Source organism: Branchiostoma lanceolatum, chromosome 15 (genome assembly GCF_035083965.1).
Source record: "Branchiostoma lanceolatum isolate klBraLanc5 chromosome 15, klBraLanc5.hap2, whole genome shotgun sequence".
In the NCBI taxonomy this organism is placed as follows: Eukaryota; Metazoa; Chordata; class Leptocardii; order Amphioxiformes; family Branchiostomatidae; genus Branchiostoma; species Branchiostoma lanceolatum.
Window position 1 is genome coordinate 16729100 of NC_089736.1, and position 16225 is coordinate 16745324.

General features: G+C 40.7%; 1 protein-coding gene and 1 long non-coding RNA gene across 2 annotated transcripts; both read left to right on the top strand.

The window, feature by feature from the left end:
- Positions 1 to 2615: 2615 nt before the first annotated feature.
- LOC136420934 (uncharacterized) lies at positions 2616 to 4632 on the top strand. The gene is made up of 3 exons (XM_066408073.1): positions 2616 to 3080; positions 3916 to 4027; positions 4260 to 4632. The coding sequence occupies exons 1-3, from the start codon at positions 2969 to 2971 to the stop codon at positions 4579 to 4581; spliced, it is 546 nt and encodes a 181-aa protein (XP_066264170.1). The 5' UTR covers positions 2616 to 2968; the 3' UTR covers positions 4582 to 4632.
- Positions 4633 to 14917: 10285 nt separating this feature from the next.
- LOC136420860 (uncharacterized) lies at positions 14918 to 15743 on the top strand. The gene is made up of 2 exons (XR_010753335.1): positions 14918 to 15036; positions 15118 to 15743. It is a non-coding gene; the product is annotated as an uncharacterized lncRNA (long non-coding RNA).
- The last annotated feature ends 482 nt before the right edge of the window (positions 15744 to 16225 follow it).

The window sequence follows — 16225 nt, forward strand, 5'->3', positions numbered from 1 at the left end:
CAATCGGTTTCACAACAACTGATGTCGATCCTACAGGAAAGGGTTAGTGAACAGTTAGTGAACTGTCCCCTGTCTGACCATACACTATACACGTAGATAGAAGGGGGAGTAGGGTATTACAGTTTGTCCCTATAATGCATGCATTCCTATGGAGAAGTTGACAGACACTAGGTGTCATTATCTCAGCAACCTCCTTGATCTCAGGATTCTGACCAAGAAAACTTTTTTCTCAAATTCTAACCTGTCCTGTCGACTGTTATCTAACAGAAATACGAGAAGTTCTATACAGCTAAACACCCCCGAGCCAGAGCTCTTGAGTCATTCCATTATTTGCCCACTCGCGACCATTTCACTATCTCCCGGGGATCCAGAAGACAAAAAGATGGAGAAAGGTAGTTTTTGTCAACAAAGTCTACAAGTATGAAGTCTAACCTGTCATAGCCACCCCAGAATTGCCAATATTTTACACACAAAAAACGACCAAGAAAGCCTTTCAATGTTTTAATGCCCTCTTTAATTCTGAGTTGGGGTCCAGGCGCCTGCCCTAAAACCCTAATTCAAATTATCTTCACGGTAGTAAAGATTTGATGGTGTAAGAAAAATTGACATTTTCACTCAACTTTAAGTTCATGGTGGCGGCAAGTGACTTACAGAACGGATGTGTGAAGGAATCATAAATAATAACAACATATTTATCACTGTAATGATAAGTTCACGGTACAGAGGTGACCGTGAAAACAGCTGTGAACATAAAGTTACAGTGAAAGAAACAAGAATTACAGTACCTTGTCCCCACGGGAACTAGACCGAATATCCTCTTGAACAGATTGTACACAGACGCCGCCAGAAAGAAGTGCAAGACATATTCAAAGCTTATTGAATATTGATTTTGTATTCGTTTTCAAACTAATAAGATGATTCCCAGATTGCAATATAATTTTTCGGTAATTACCAGGGTAACGTTTATTTTTCTGTCATTTATTTAATGGTATACTAATAGCACTGCATTACAGCTGACTCCAGCGGCAGAGGGATATGTACAAACTTTCGCGTACAAGCACATGTGCGCACTCAACTTAAGTTCCATAGGAGAATAAAATATTTTCAATATTTGCTATCTATTCACTACATGTGCGTTTTTAAGTCCAACTCTCATTACGGAAACCAATTATGACATTGCCCTCTTCTTGGTTACAGAACTTGTCTATCAAAACATGCACAGTGCTCTGTAGTAAAGAACTTTTCTGTGCCTCTGCTATGAACGAATTCCATAACACTTTTCTGAAGTTTTACTGTTTCCGCACCAGAATATCTTTTGGCTGTTGCGGCCTGAAATCCTCCGTGTGCTACCTGTTTGTAAGACCAAATACCAACAGAACGCAATAAAAGAAGCAGAAACGTTCACGGAAGAAATAACGCGGGATGAATTTGGCGAAATTTTCGGAGAGAAGAGCTTATGATCAGGGTCAACTGCTGACACGTCGCACAGTTAGTGTTTCAAAGTTGTTTTACCGATCAGACATTCTGAATAGTGAACCTGATAAATCATAAATCGTGATTAATAATAATAATAATGATGATAATAATAAATTTATTGCTAATTCATGCCTGGAGGCTAATTGCAAGAATACATTGAAATGAGATAATGATAATAATAATAACACAGTAATGAAATAAACACAAAGTAAAAGTCGTCAACTAGAGCTACTTCTAATCTAAACGGTAGCTATTGGGTTTGATTCATTTTTTGTGTGCAGTGGAATATGAAATTTCCTACGTACATTTTGGGAGATATATGCATTGGCCGGTGTTAACAGAAAGGCAGTTTTTTGTAGGTCTGTGCGATATTGAAAGCTGAGAACAATTTTGCTGACTAGGTTAAATAGTTTGTCTCTTTCGGTGCTGTAATGTGGGCAATGGCAAATAAAGTGCATTTCATCTTCCACTGCTTTTCCTGTGCATTGTTCACATATTCTCTCGTTAACATCTGTATCTACCTCTTTCTACTTCTAATGTATGTGCGCTTACTCTGCGTTTATATATAGCTGATTTTATGTCTAAGTCTTTGCTTTGTAGATAATTCTCCATGGCGTACACAGATTTGAGATGTCTATATAATCTTAGCTTACCAACATCAACAGAGAGATTGTGGAGAAAGGTTAATACTTTCAACGTGCTTTATCCGTAGCTTCTTGCATGTCATGAGTTATGTTTGCCAGAATATGTACTAGTATGTGGAAGAACACAGACACACACTTACTAGACACACGGCATTAGAAACACAACAAAAACCGGTTGGGGTATGCAAAAAGAAAGCATTCCTATATAGCCTGGATGCCAGAATTCTTTCAGGACCTGTGACAGGCCAGCTGCTGAGCTAGCTCCAGGACATGACAACATGTCAGCGAATTGCAATGATTTTTTATTACAAATCCCCTCAGTTAGACATTTGGTTTGAAAGCGGAACATGAGTTTCTCTCTCGGTCTTTGTGTGTATTATTATCTGGCATCCAGGTGGGATACTAGCATTAGGGTGGGACTTTCTAGACCGCCCACAGCAGGGCGGAACCAATCGGCCACAGCGGGGCGTAACTCACAGCAGGGCGCAACCAATCGGCCACAGCGGGGCGTAACTCACAGCAGGGCGCAACCAATCGCCGGCAGCGGGGCGTAACTCACAGCAGGGCGCAACCAACAGCCGACAGCGGGGCGTAACTCACAGCAGGGCGCAACCAACCGCTGACCAGCAGCACGCAACAGGGTAGAGCCGACGGCGGTTGACCAATTAATCAAGCTTTAAGGATGCCATGTGGCCATTGTGAAGTTTGATCCATTGTTCAAAATCCATCGTCACTCTGGGTTTGATTCCGAAAACCAGGCCACGAAGAACAAAAAAGGGAAGGCCTTGTGGCTCGGCACTTCTCAAGATAGCAAAGATGAGAAGAAAAGGCGGGCACCTGCGGCATCCATGGACTTAATATCGACCTCCATCCGTATGAAGCCGAGGAAAAGGCCAGTAAACGGCCCACACCTTTTGACAAAGAGCTGGACAGACCGACAGCGAAGACAGCGGTCTAAAGGTCAGTAAAATTTCAGGTCTCAACCTTTTGCACGGCGCATATGTTTCTGTACACATAGACTCTGCCGTTTCTGTGTTTGATCACCCCGTTATTTCGTGGAGTAATAACAGTCTACATTAATTCTATTTTCGAACACAGTGGTTACAAACGACATGCCTTCTAAATGCCTTGCGCACTGCGCAGTGGAAAACTGATTTGGTAGCACTCTTTGTCCGCCATATACCTGATTATAATTCGTTTAATTTTTACCGTGTTAGACTTTACCTGCCAAGAAATGGTTTCTTCGCCTGTCGTTTAATTTGTGCAAACTTCTAATACGATTTAAAAGAGAGGTGATGAGTCTTGATTTTTTTTGACATTGAGATATTTCTTGCAAACTTACAGATTCATAAATATCCTGTTTATATCTCAGCCGACACAAATATCCCAATATGGCAACAGTTCAGTAACCCATGGATAGTGGGTGTGCATTGATTTTTCGAAGTTGCAGAAATATTGTTTATTTATTTGTGTAAGTGGATAAGATCACGTATAACGAGAAACTTCTAGCAGACAAATTAATTTTAACATGTCCAATATAAAGGACGTGTCTAGCCTTTGTATTGGAGATGCTTTCAAGTGTAGAGTTCAACAACGCAACGTAGAAATTTTATCTAGATAAAACTAATAGACATCCATACATGTTGAATATGGTTGTCATGGAAGAAAATTTCTAGGAACTGGTTGGTTACACGGTGTTCTACAGTGTTTTCTGTTTGGTATGTATGGGCAATAAAGACAAAAGAAGAGTATTACGTCCAATATTAATGTTTGTTCGTTGTGTTTTTTTCTACAGCAGCTCCTGAATGTAAGATTCTGCAACATAAATGCTGTGACGACCATCTAAATGGCGACTTAGTTCACGTAGAACACATGCAGCCGAACAACGACGATGAAAATTTATTTGGGTAATTTTGGAATAGTCCATTATTGTGATTTCATATGCATATAAGTGCCAATAGAGTTTTAGAGATTTCATAATTTGACGGTTTCACACAATGGAATATTTGTAGGGATACTAAGGATGGCTGCCATAGCTTCTTTTAAACAGTTTGTTAACTGATTTTGGTAGCTAGAAATCAGATCAAACCGCTGTGGTCGCCAGCTCCACCGACTGTTTCCGTCTTTATACCTGCACAGGCCGACCTTACGGGACGAGAGCGGTGACGACGAGATGTTCCTGCCACATTCTACACAGAGATACCTATGTAGGGGAGGTCGGCAGATCGAGACCTTCTACTGGATGTCGGTGAGACGAGCTGCATCCCTAGGGGAATCCGTAACAGACGTCCGTGCGTCCGTAACGTCGGGACCGATCGCGAGGGGAGCCACACAACAAGCGTCGTCGACAAAAAGAAGGGAACGAGAAAGAACCAGATCTGTAGCAGAGCCACGATGTGAAGCCAATAGATTGCGTTGCTACAACCGTTGCTACAGCGAGACAAAACCTGAAGCCAGTTAGAAATAAATATTACGGACTGACTTGAACATGTTTATACCACGGATATACTAATATATTGTCTATTTCATTATGTATATTGTGTGTATATAGTAGTAATCTATTGTATATGCATATCAAAATCGTACACAAGGTTATAAACCTGACCGATGACGGTTCTAAACAAACCTGGGGTGGATGTAGCCTGACTACTTCGCGCTCCTAGCGGCCGGCCCGACGATACCGCTTCCAAGAGGGGGTCATTAACCTCCGCTAGGGAGAGCTTCTGTAAACACAGGCTAGGGGTGGATGTACAAAAATTAAATTGAAAACCCCAAACGAATATTGTAATAATCAGTGTGTACGAGAGCTGTGATACGATTGCACGCTCTCACCAACTTGCAAGAAGATACGAGTACTAGTGCAACACCTGATCAACTCGGAACACTTAATCTTGTAATTACTGACACAGTTTACTGTTATTGTTGTGCCATGATTCCCAAAATGTGTTTTCCTTTGTGATTTTCTTTACTGAAGTGGACTACAAAGGCATTCACAGAAAGATGCAGTAACCAATGTTCTGTGGAGTTAGCAGGTAATTTTTAGCCTCTATCAGGCCCCGCGCGATCGCTGGGAAAATAGTAGAAATCGGCCAAATAGAGTGAATAGTATGCCAGGTTTAGTCCACTATACAGTGAAGCTCAATAGGCGATTTACGGAGGTCTGTCTGTTGAGGTCTGTCTGTTAAGGCGGAATATAAAAACATGTTAACATGCTAACGGCAATGTTAACATGTTCAGTCAGAGAAGCAGCAGGGAACCTTAGTTAAGACTGATGTCAGCATAGCCAGTATCACGTAGTCATAGTCAGTCCGTCTTTAAATCCTTGTCTCTGTGTCCTTTCTTTATCCTTACTATGTTCAAAGATGCAGCTAGAATAACTCGAATTATGCGTTGGTAACATGTCAAGCATTTAATTTTTTATTGAATGAAGCAAAGCTTCTAAGAAAAATCAATCAAATGCAGTGACATATTGTTGTTGCTGCTTTTTGCAAAAATCCGGACATCTTCTTTAAAGCTGTGACTTATTTACCTTTCAAAATGAAACTTTCTCATGACAATAAAAGAAGAGCCTGTCCAAGCATGTTATTCATGATGACAAAAACCAAAAAAATGTTTAAGACATTGAGAAACAGCTGTGATGGATGGGTATATATTGCAACATCCAGAAAGTTTATTTCAAACATCGATAAACAGCTGTAAAAGTGTATACTAACTAGCGCCTTTTCTATGCCGTATGCAGTGGCATTCGTCCTTGCTATAGAAAAGGCCATACCTGCAAGGCGTTGCCAAAAACTAATTCCCTAGGGAATGCGTTGGCGGAAATCCTAGAATATTTGGCAAACCGAAAGCAGTACTATACAATAGGCTCCGCCCCTAAGGCGTCGCCAAAAAGAGTGAGAGGTCTGAAAACGACCCGGCTGAAAGATGATCTACCATCTTCGGCAAATGCCGCTGTGCTTCTAAACATACCAGTGAAACCAGACGAGACTGTCGAGGACAGGGCTCGATCAGCTCAATATGCCGAGCATTTGGGGGTGAAGGCAAAAAAACTGCCCGATGCCTGAAAGGACGTGACAGAAGGATAGCTCAAGGAGATCGAAATCGCGGTATGGCTCCTTCCCGTGGCCCTGTGTGTGAGCCTACCAAGAGGCAGCAGCTCAAAAAAAGATCAAAAGCCTACCATACTACGCATTCAAACGCTTGCTGAATGACAACAAAGAGGATAAAGCTAAGCCTACTCCTTTTTTGAGAGTAAATGAACAAACGAATTCCACTGCCCCGGATAGCGACTAAGGTTTCGTCAAATCCACGTGTACACCATCCCAGTCTATCAGCGATCCCCCCCCCCCCCCCGGAAAAGTGTTAATGACATCTACACACCAAAGAAAATGTCCAAAAGAAAATAAGGGATTTCATCGCATCCCGCTGTGACAACTGCGCAACACGGATGTTTCATGATACCGATAACAGCAAAGTCATTGTAAATAGCCTTCTTTTTCGTCCAAACAAAATTGAAGACCATGATCTATGTGAAAGGCACTATTCACATATCATCCTAACAGAGGATACTACACATTGTGGTTGTTAAAGAGAGACATGTCCCTGTAAGGAGGGTACCACTGAAAGACATCCAGAAGAAGCTCCTGAAAAATCAGAAAGATATAAAGTGCAAGGAGATAGACAGTGAGTTAGGATTGGGATGATTTTACCAAAGATTTCGGGGGCATGAAGAATGTCTTTGTTTTGTTTTTGTTGTAAGAAAATCATGGATTGAAGACCGTCAACCTCATGGAGACAAAATTATCTAAGCCTTCAATTTTAAGTATAAGTTTACGAAACCATGTTGCACTACAGCCACCACGTCTGTTGTGAGGCAAGTGAATTGTTTTTTTGAGGTACAAATGTTTTTCAATGTTTGTATGTGAAGTGTATGTTAAAAAAAGTTTTTTTTACGTTATTTTCTTTTTACGTTGGCAAGCACAATCTGCTTATGTTGAGACTTATACAAGATGATATACACTTTGACCGACTAAACGATGTTGTAAAACACACAGTAAACAAAAGTCATTTGAACTTCTGCCAACACAGATGAACTTAAATTTTTCTTGACGAATTTGGCTCTCAACATCTGCATGAAGATATTGTTTTAACATCATTGTAAACGACGTGTTTTTCGCAAAGCTTTTGATTGTTCAAGGACATGTCATTTACTTTTAGAATCCATATAAACCCAATATGAACCTAAAATATACACAAGGTCGGGGGCAAGAAAATACGAACAATGGTATGTGATAGAACAGCAGAGCAAATGTCACTAGCACTGTCAAAAATGCCAATGGGTATTGCCAGGACAACGATGAGCGCCAGAATAAAGGGCACTCGAGAGACTTTGTTGCGGACGGACCTGACTCGTCAATGCGTTTTGAAGTTTGAGTGACGTTTACTTGAATATGTCTCTTAGCATTCGAACGACTATGGACACAACAGGAATTCACATTGTTAGAAATTCAGGGAACAAAAGGATGCAAACGAGCAGTACTCTTAGTGTAAATAGTTAGCGTTTACATGGTACTATCCTATTTAATCGGGTTGCACACGTCAAGCTGTTTCTGAGTCTTCCAGTCTGATATTCTGTGAGGTTGGTAGAGCTTGTATTCTGTGGAAAAGACAATATCGGCTTACATGAGTTCCCGCGCGCGGGAACATGGCTTGGATCTTTGAAGAACTTCAGTTAAAACAATTTGATCAGTTGACGTTAAAACCAAAGAAAGGGGAAATCTTTAAAAGAGAACAACAGTTATGTTTACATTGTTATATGAATACGGAAGCTATTATAGATATTTCATCAGAAAAACTCATATGCTACTAGTCTTTATGTTTATATCTCAATAACTCCAGGGAAAAGACGTTCTTTTGTAATAGAACCAATCAAAGCACTGCTTTGGATGATTGGCACACGATTTCCCGCCACAACTGGCGCAGAAATAGAACAGACGACGCAATGGCTTCATTTGTTCCAGTGTAGCTATTGTGCAGGGAAAAATGCATTTTCAGAGATCCATGCTATGCGATCTTCCCCTACTGTATATCTCCTGCTCTATGTTGTGGCATGATAAAGGTCAGAGATGCTGCAATGCCCATGACTCCATCATGTGGTTCTCATCAGTGTGGTATCTGATCTGTAGTTGTTCAAGTTTCTCCTTGTGGCTCTCAACAACGTAGTGCCATATCTGTACTTGTTCAAGTTCCTCCTTCTTGTGGCTCTCAACAGTGTGGTACCTGGTCTGTTGTTGACCTTTTTTTCTCTCTTTTTGTTGAAATATTTATAATTTCCCAGCAAAAAACGCACAGTAACAACAAAACTATAGAGCTAAAATACCGGATGGCAATTATACTTTACTTGAATTTGAAGGATTTACAGATTACCTTAAACTGAATTGCAATCGTTTAAGGTCTTCATACTGCGCATGCAAAGTGTTCAGGATACTTTCAGACGGATGATACGTCTTCGTGACACGCGTATGATGGAACGTGTGGTGACCAGTGGAAGACTGATATTTTTATTTAGTTTGCACCTCGGCTGATATTTCCTTTTTCATCCATTGACCTTTGCAGGATCCATTCCTTACCATGTGAATTTTGGTTAGGACATGGCTGTGTGGTGCACTCCATGATACTTTTAGGAAGATCTATATATCGGCCTGTATAACTATAAGTCGGAACCAAAGAAGAAGTACATACTTCACTCCACATTGCCCTATCAAGCTAAGTGTTCATATTTGATTCCATTCCATCTAAATAAAGTGTAAGTAAAGGTCAAACTTCTGCAATGAACTCGGCCACCCGGTTTCCATAGGAGGGCGGATGAAACTAGTTACTGCTTGGCTCGACAGAAATGCACAGGAAATGGTGTTCGACGGAGGGTAACCTTTTAGACAGCCGTGGAAGGCTTCGGCATATAAATTGTTTTGAGTAGCATGCTGTGTCTAAGATATGTTCTGTGCCCTACGCAGAAGCCTTGTGATGCATTATGTGATAGTGATAATGTTTAAGATTCATCTTGTAGCATTTCAATCATCATATTCCAATGAAGTCTAACACGATGTAGCTGATTTCTGATATTAACCTTTGCCTGTGTCCAGGATTCTCATCTACATCTCCCGCTAGCTTCAACATAACCTGAATCCGCCTCAAATAAACTAACTTACCTGTGCGACTTCAGTGCACATATAAAAGAGCTAAAATTTAAAAAGCAATTTGGGTATGGGTGTCTCAGCCATGACTTTTTTGTATTGTACTTCCCATTATACAAAGTCGACCTCGATTAAATGGTAAAAAAATAAAATTGACTCTTCAACGAATTTTTTTTACCGAAGGTAAATGTATTCTCCAGCTTACTAGCGGGAATTAGTATCAAGTAGCCTTTTCTAAAAGACAGTTTGATTAGATAATTACTGCAACAGAAATGACACGGCAACGCATGTTCTGGCTTTCTCTGGGTATATATACAATTTTTTTTTATATAAGAACTAAATCTTTCAATGCATGAATCTAATTCATATAATGATATAGACATCGATAATGACGGCGTTACATTTGACGTTCGAAATACATTCGAATTCCTAGTATTCAAATGATCGCAATTTGAAGTTCCGAATTATTATTGAAGGAAGCTTGCCTTTCAGGTTAATTGTTTACGCGTATACGATGCTATTGTCATTTTCGGAGCTCCTTACATGATTGTGTACATTGTAAATATATTGCTGTAGTAAGTAGTAAATCTTTCCTTGCTGTAGGGAGAAAGTAAATTACTATTGATAACCTTTTCCTGTAAGCTGAAAAGGCAACATAAAGCCACACCAGTTTTATTTCTCGCTTCATGTTTTTTTGTTTTGTTTTTCTAAACAAAAAGGTGGAGCGACAGCGCGAAAAATATTTTTAAAATTGTGCAAAAAGTTTTGGCTGAAGATATGGAGCTTTTATAACATGATTATGCAACTGGGTTTTCCCGGATAAAGTGGCCATCCCCGCCACAATTATAGCAGTGACTTCAAAAGAAAAAGAAACTAGCCTACCGACCAACAAATCAGAACTTCTTCTATGTCTAGAAGTAGACGGTCGTTGTCTTCTGTGTGTGCTTCAGTCTCAGCTAAATTTTGTCATTTTAAGCACGTTTTCTTCTGCTGGGAGAAGTTCATAGTGATCTTCTTCATGTCGTGCTTCTACCTCTTCACCGGCTCCTTTGGTTGAACTCACCTCGTTAGACTTCAGCCGACTCTCATCTAAGCTTCAAATTTTACAGCATAAATACCAGTCTTCCTTAATCCTGCTTTAAATGATATATGCCATTGTGATACTTTCTTATCTAGTAACCTTATGTTTCCTTCTCTAATAATCTTATCTATTCTAGGAAATGATGATTTCGAGGTGATGTCTGATGAAGTTTGGTGTGGCTATACTTACATTGTTCACAATGTCCTCAAACTTGCTTTTCATTCTATTGAACGGACCTCCCGGGGTTATCCCGTGACTGAAAGAAATCTATACAATGATTGTGGGGGGTGGAAAGAAGACCCAGCAAGATGATGTCCTACTTCATTGCAACATCAATGGCTTTCTGAGTCAGATGTGCCCTATGTTGGTCCATCATGACCAGTACGGATCATTCAACCATACAGAACCGTACAAAATAATTTCTGAAGACACTGGATGAATATATCCGACTCGATGAAGCCTGTCTAAGCTGTGGAATACTATTGTCAGGTACCTCTTATTTGTATGCAATTTAAAAAAAATGCTTTGGAAAAAAGGATGAGAGGTGGTTTAACGGAGCCATCAGCAGCTATGCACTCAACCGTTAACGGATGAAATGTGATCACTGGGACAAACTTAGTGACATTATTAGAACCAATCACAGCACCGTTTAATCCACATATCGACTTTGCACTGTTCTTCGTATATTGCTATTGACTCCAAGAATGTCTGCTAGCTGGTATCCTTTTCATCTTATGCCGCGTACAGCAGAGACCTAGGAGGAGAGGGTGCGTATGCAGTTTTTTTGACAGCTCTAGCTCTGCAAAGAAGTCATTATGATAGTTGGTGACCATGTCAGAATGGCCATGCATTATAAAACATTAGCCAATGGAGATAGGATGACCGTTCTTATTAAGTCTTGGCGTTCGAAAGAGTGCACAATTCAAACGCAGGAACAATGTACGGTTAAGAATCACTACCCTCGGACTTTATAGACCTTCCCATTCCATTTATGAGAAAATTTAACTGACTTTCGCGGAATAAACATTCAAGGACGAATGTACCCATGGTCCTTTGCTGCATATGTGTGTTCTCGTTGAGTCACAACTGTCACGTGTATCAACTTCCAGTACTTAACCCTTGTTTGGTATTGGAGGAAATATTACCTGCAATCTCTTTAAAAGAAAATGTAATGCCTTTTATATCTATCAGTATTCAGTGTGCACTTTTTCATTAGTGCTGGTATCTGTGGATGTGCATTGGTGCAAACTTCTTTGATGATCCTAGAGTTGTCAAGTTTGTCAAATTGACGGATCAATGTAGATTAATGACTGTAATGTAGCAACATACTTTATGTTAATCTGTGATGTCGGGGTGGTCCATTGCAACGTCTGCAGAATGTCAAGTGTCCTGTCTTAGGTTAAAGTATTGGAGATGTCATTCAGCTGCAATAAAAAAACAGCAACTTTGGGATATTACCATCATCCTAAAAGTGTAATTTGATAAAATGTTTATAGCACTGAGTAGTTTTTGTTTGTGGCAAAATCACTAAATTGCAATTTTAGTCAAGTCTTCAGGAAGACATTATACTTGTCCGCAACACTTTACAGATACAGTAGATTTGAACATTGCATCGTTTGACAAGGCCTAACACCCTGCGCCCAAATGTGCTGCAAGGTGTGCTTTCAAAGTTATTAGCAGCTACTGGAATCTATGTCCCATATCACGTCCTTCCCCTGAAGGCTGATGTTAACTGCACCAATAAATACATCTCTCGGGGTGACAAGGTTTGGCAGTTCTTCAAGTAAATTTCTCCTATACCCCTTGCTATTTTCCTTGCAACTTTATACTGGCAAGGTTGATGTCCTGTAGTGTACTACTTTGCCCACCATACAGAAGTGCCGGGATGTGACTTTCCGGTACCCCCGCGATGTGTTGTTTGAGTTGCTTTTCAAGTTATGTCTTGTTACACTCCACGTCGTAGTCAACGCCAGTGGCATCTATGTTTTAAGCTGTTAGTTACCTCTTCAATCCCTGGACTTGAACGGTGCCTCCTCTCGCTCCTGCTGCAAGAGATTTTATTATTGAGGTCTATCTTCCAGGGACTTGACTTTGGGCGGAAACAGCACCCCGGGTACATGAGGCATACTACTGGTGTAATTCTCTAGACTCTATCCAATAGGCAGGGTTGTCTTCAGTTAGATATTGACAACGTCTCAGATATTTCAAGGTCTGACAGGATGTTAAACATCCTGCTAGTTTGTATCTTATTTTGATGTCTCTCTTTGGCACCGTGCATAATTGAGCTGGTCAGCGATGGTAGATCTGCACCTGCCGAGCAAGTAGACCTCTGGCTCCTCGACCACGCTTTATATATCCATGGGCTTACTTGATTCACGGGTTTACCCTGTAACCTAATTAGTTCTGATGTATGGTATATTGCAGTATCATAAAGTGCGCGTAACAACATGAATTACATGTATAAAAACAAATAAAACATAGTCATACAGGTAAGTCTTAACAATCATGATGAAAATGGTGCCACTAATGGGTCACTGAACTGCTAAAGTTTTGTCTTTTTATGTGTGCAGGCCGTATACGCTGATTATTGATTTCGGACCCCAGATGTGCAGCATTAAAAAATACCACTGAGTACAAGGACTGTTCAAGAAACCTTTTTTTTCATACTTTTTTTAATAGCTGCATTTATTTATTGTATATATCCGTTAAAGAACATAGTTTACACTAATAAGCTTATCAAAACTCCTTGTTTAACAGTACTCATTCATGATCACATCTGTCTCGCATGAGATTGATGTGAAGACAAATAAAGGCCTCCAGAAACATCCTTAGATACTATAAGGTATTTCTGCATCGTACTGAGAATTACTTAAAACGTTAAGGTAGTTTTCAGACGTGTTTTCTACCACTCGACGTCCACGCGAGATACGGTAGTTATAGATACGCTGTTCTTTGGTGAGTCTTCCGACAAACTTTGGCATGATATAGGTTCTGAGAACAAAGTCATCGTCTCTGGAGGAGGGGGTCTCGCGATCGTCGTTTGGCCGTTGGTCGGGATCACTTTGAGCGTTTTTAAGTAACTGTTCCTTCTCCTCTTTTGTCTTGTTATCCACCCACTTGAAAGTCTTGTTCCGCTTCGTCATTAACACACTGCTGTGGTGCAGGAGATGAGCATTGGGCTTCTGTTTATTAGAGTAAGCGAAGTCCCTAAAGTCATTTTCTCCTATCAGGTTGGACTTCCTGGCATGCTTTGTCTGTTGTTTTTCCACTTCAGTTGCTTGTTTTCCATACTTACCTTGTTCCAGGAAGTCGCCAAGCTGCTTCTCGGTCACAAACAAGCTACTGCCACAGACAAATTCAAGCATTTCCTGTGTCAGGGCATCCTCCACAGAGTCATATAGTGAAGCGAAGACTGCTGACTCTTGAGGAGGGAAGTCAGGGAAGAGCGCACAGGTGTCAGCCTCAAGGAGTGTGCTAGCATCCTCAACCAAACCTTCCAGGTGTTGATATAGGGCCTGGATGTACTGGTACATATCCAGTATATGTACCTTGGGGCTCTGTATCATGTCCCACACCGGTCCAGATACACGGTGATAGAATATACCAAGCGCTATTGCCCCTGCCAAAAGCGGGGGACTGGCTACATCCGAAGCGATGGAACGGAGCAGCTTGTTGTCTTTCGTCAGAACACCGCTGCTCAGGAATTCTTGTATGTCCTTGTGGTGGTATACTGTGGCTCCACCCAGAAACATGTTGTTGAAACGGTTTGATCTATACGATATTATTCTAGATGTGATGGATTGCAGCTTAGCTGTCCAGTCACCCCGGTATTCACTCTTCTGGTCTGCTCTTGGTCCAAGAGCCTCACAGACGGTGCGCACAAAACGGATCACTGCTGGCTCTGCCACCCTCCAGTTTTTGAACTCATCTAGCTGGTCTCGTCCCAGTGGTCCAAATACCATATCCAGGGAAGCCTGATGGTCTTTGAGGGCCTGGGATGCATGGTGGCTTAAACCAAGGAGGTAGTGGGCTCGTCATCTCAACCTTCTCTTTGAGCCTGGCATCTTTCTTAGCTTGTAAAGAATAATCCTATTGTAGCTTCCTGATCTTGTTTTTCATGCACTTTTCTCTTTCATCACACTTTTCTAATGCCTTCTTTCTGTCACTTGCTTTTGTTTGGGCCACCTTCTTTGCTTTATGCAGCTCCATTGCCTTCTCCCTGAATCCTGACTTCTGCTCCATCATTCTCGATTCCATCAATCTTACCTTCTGTAATAGCTGCTGTCTTTCCTTCATCCACTTTTTTCCGTTGCTCAGCATGACTTTTCTTTCTTCTTGCAGTGCTCGGACAACATTCTCCTTCTTAAATGCACTGGTTTTCTTCTTTGCTTCCTTCAGGATAGCTTCATTAAAGTTTGCCTTACACTCCTTCTTTTTCTTGTCATAGCGAGCTTGAGAAACTGTACTGGTCTTTATTTTCTTAAGCTCTCTCCTTGCTGACATTAAATCAACACTCAGTTGGAGCTATGTCCAGTATCAGGGTGAAGTGCACGAAGTTAGGGTGTACGAAGTTGTACGAAGTTGTACGAAGTTAAAGCCGTTTCCTACTGGCTTTGAGGCTATATCGGGAGTCACAGATGACGTCATATCGTTTATTGGATGACGTAATCTAACTTCGTACAGTAGTCAGGGTAGGATGTCAAGTGTACGAAGTTGTCCGAAGTTGTGCAAAGTTACGTGACGTCATCTAACTTCGTACAGTAGGCAGGGTAGGGCGGCATGTGTACGAAGTTGTCCGAAGTTGTGCAAAGTTACGTGACGTCATCTAACTTCGTACAGTAGGCAGGGTGGGTGGCAAGTGTACGAAGTTGTCCGAAGTTGTGCAAAGTTACGTGACGTCATCTAACTTCGTACAGTAGGCAGGGTAGGGTGGCATGTGTACGAAGTTGTCCGACGTTGTGCAAAGTTACGTGACGTCATCTAACTTCGTACAGTAGGCAGGGTAGGGTGGAAAATGTACGAAGTTGTCCGAAGTTGTGCAAAGTTACGTGACGTCATCTAACTTCGTACAGTAGGCAGGGTAGGGTGGAAAATGTACGAAGTTGTGCAAAGTTACGTGACGTCATCTAACTTCGTACAGTAGGCAGGGTAGGGTGGCATGTGTACGAAGTTGTCCGAAGTAACGTGACGTCAGCAAACTGCGTACAGTAGGCAGGGTAGGGCGGCATGTGTACGAAGTTGTCCAAAGTTACTTAATACATAGTAAAAACTTATATATATGTAAATATGATACACACCACTCACGCATATAAACAAATAAAATATAGATGCACATAAATCATCACAAAAACAATGTTCATGCATTGTAAAAAATTCATTTATTTTAGTTTAGTTAGTTTTATTTAAGTCTTTTAGTCTTTTATATCTCCTCCTAAAGTTCGCTTAAACAATGCACACAAAATAATTTAAGTTCACTCTTACTATTATATTTCCATTTTTTACGTCACTTCTAAATACAAGTACCTGAAAACATCTCCCATATCTATTTATAAACTACATGTATTGCAGTCTTCTTTCACTACTTTGTATCATAAGAAGTAGTAGTTGTTATTTTATTTCTTTGTAATTTAACAATTAATTGAAGTACTTCCACCATTTAGTACAGAAGTATGGCAGTTTCTGCCTGCAAGGTCACACCCTTTTACATAAAAAGACTGTTTAAATTGATCGCCTTTTATTGGTAATGGAACTCCTGTTCCATGTTCGAACACCTGTTCTAAAATTTTTTGACATTATGACAAGCTGCAATTAAACACTTAAAAACATTTTGT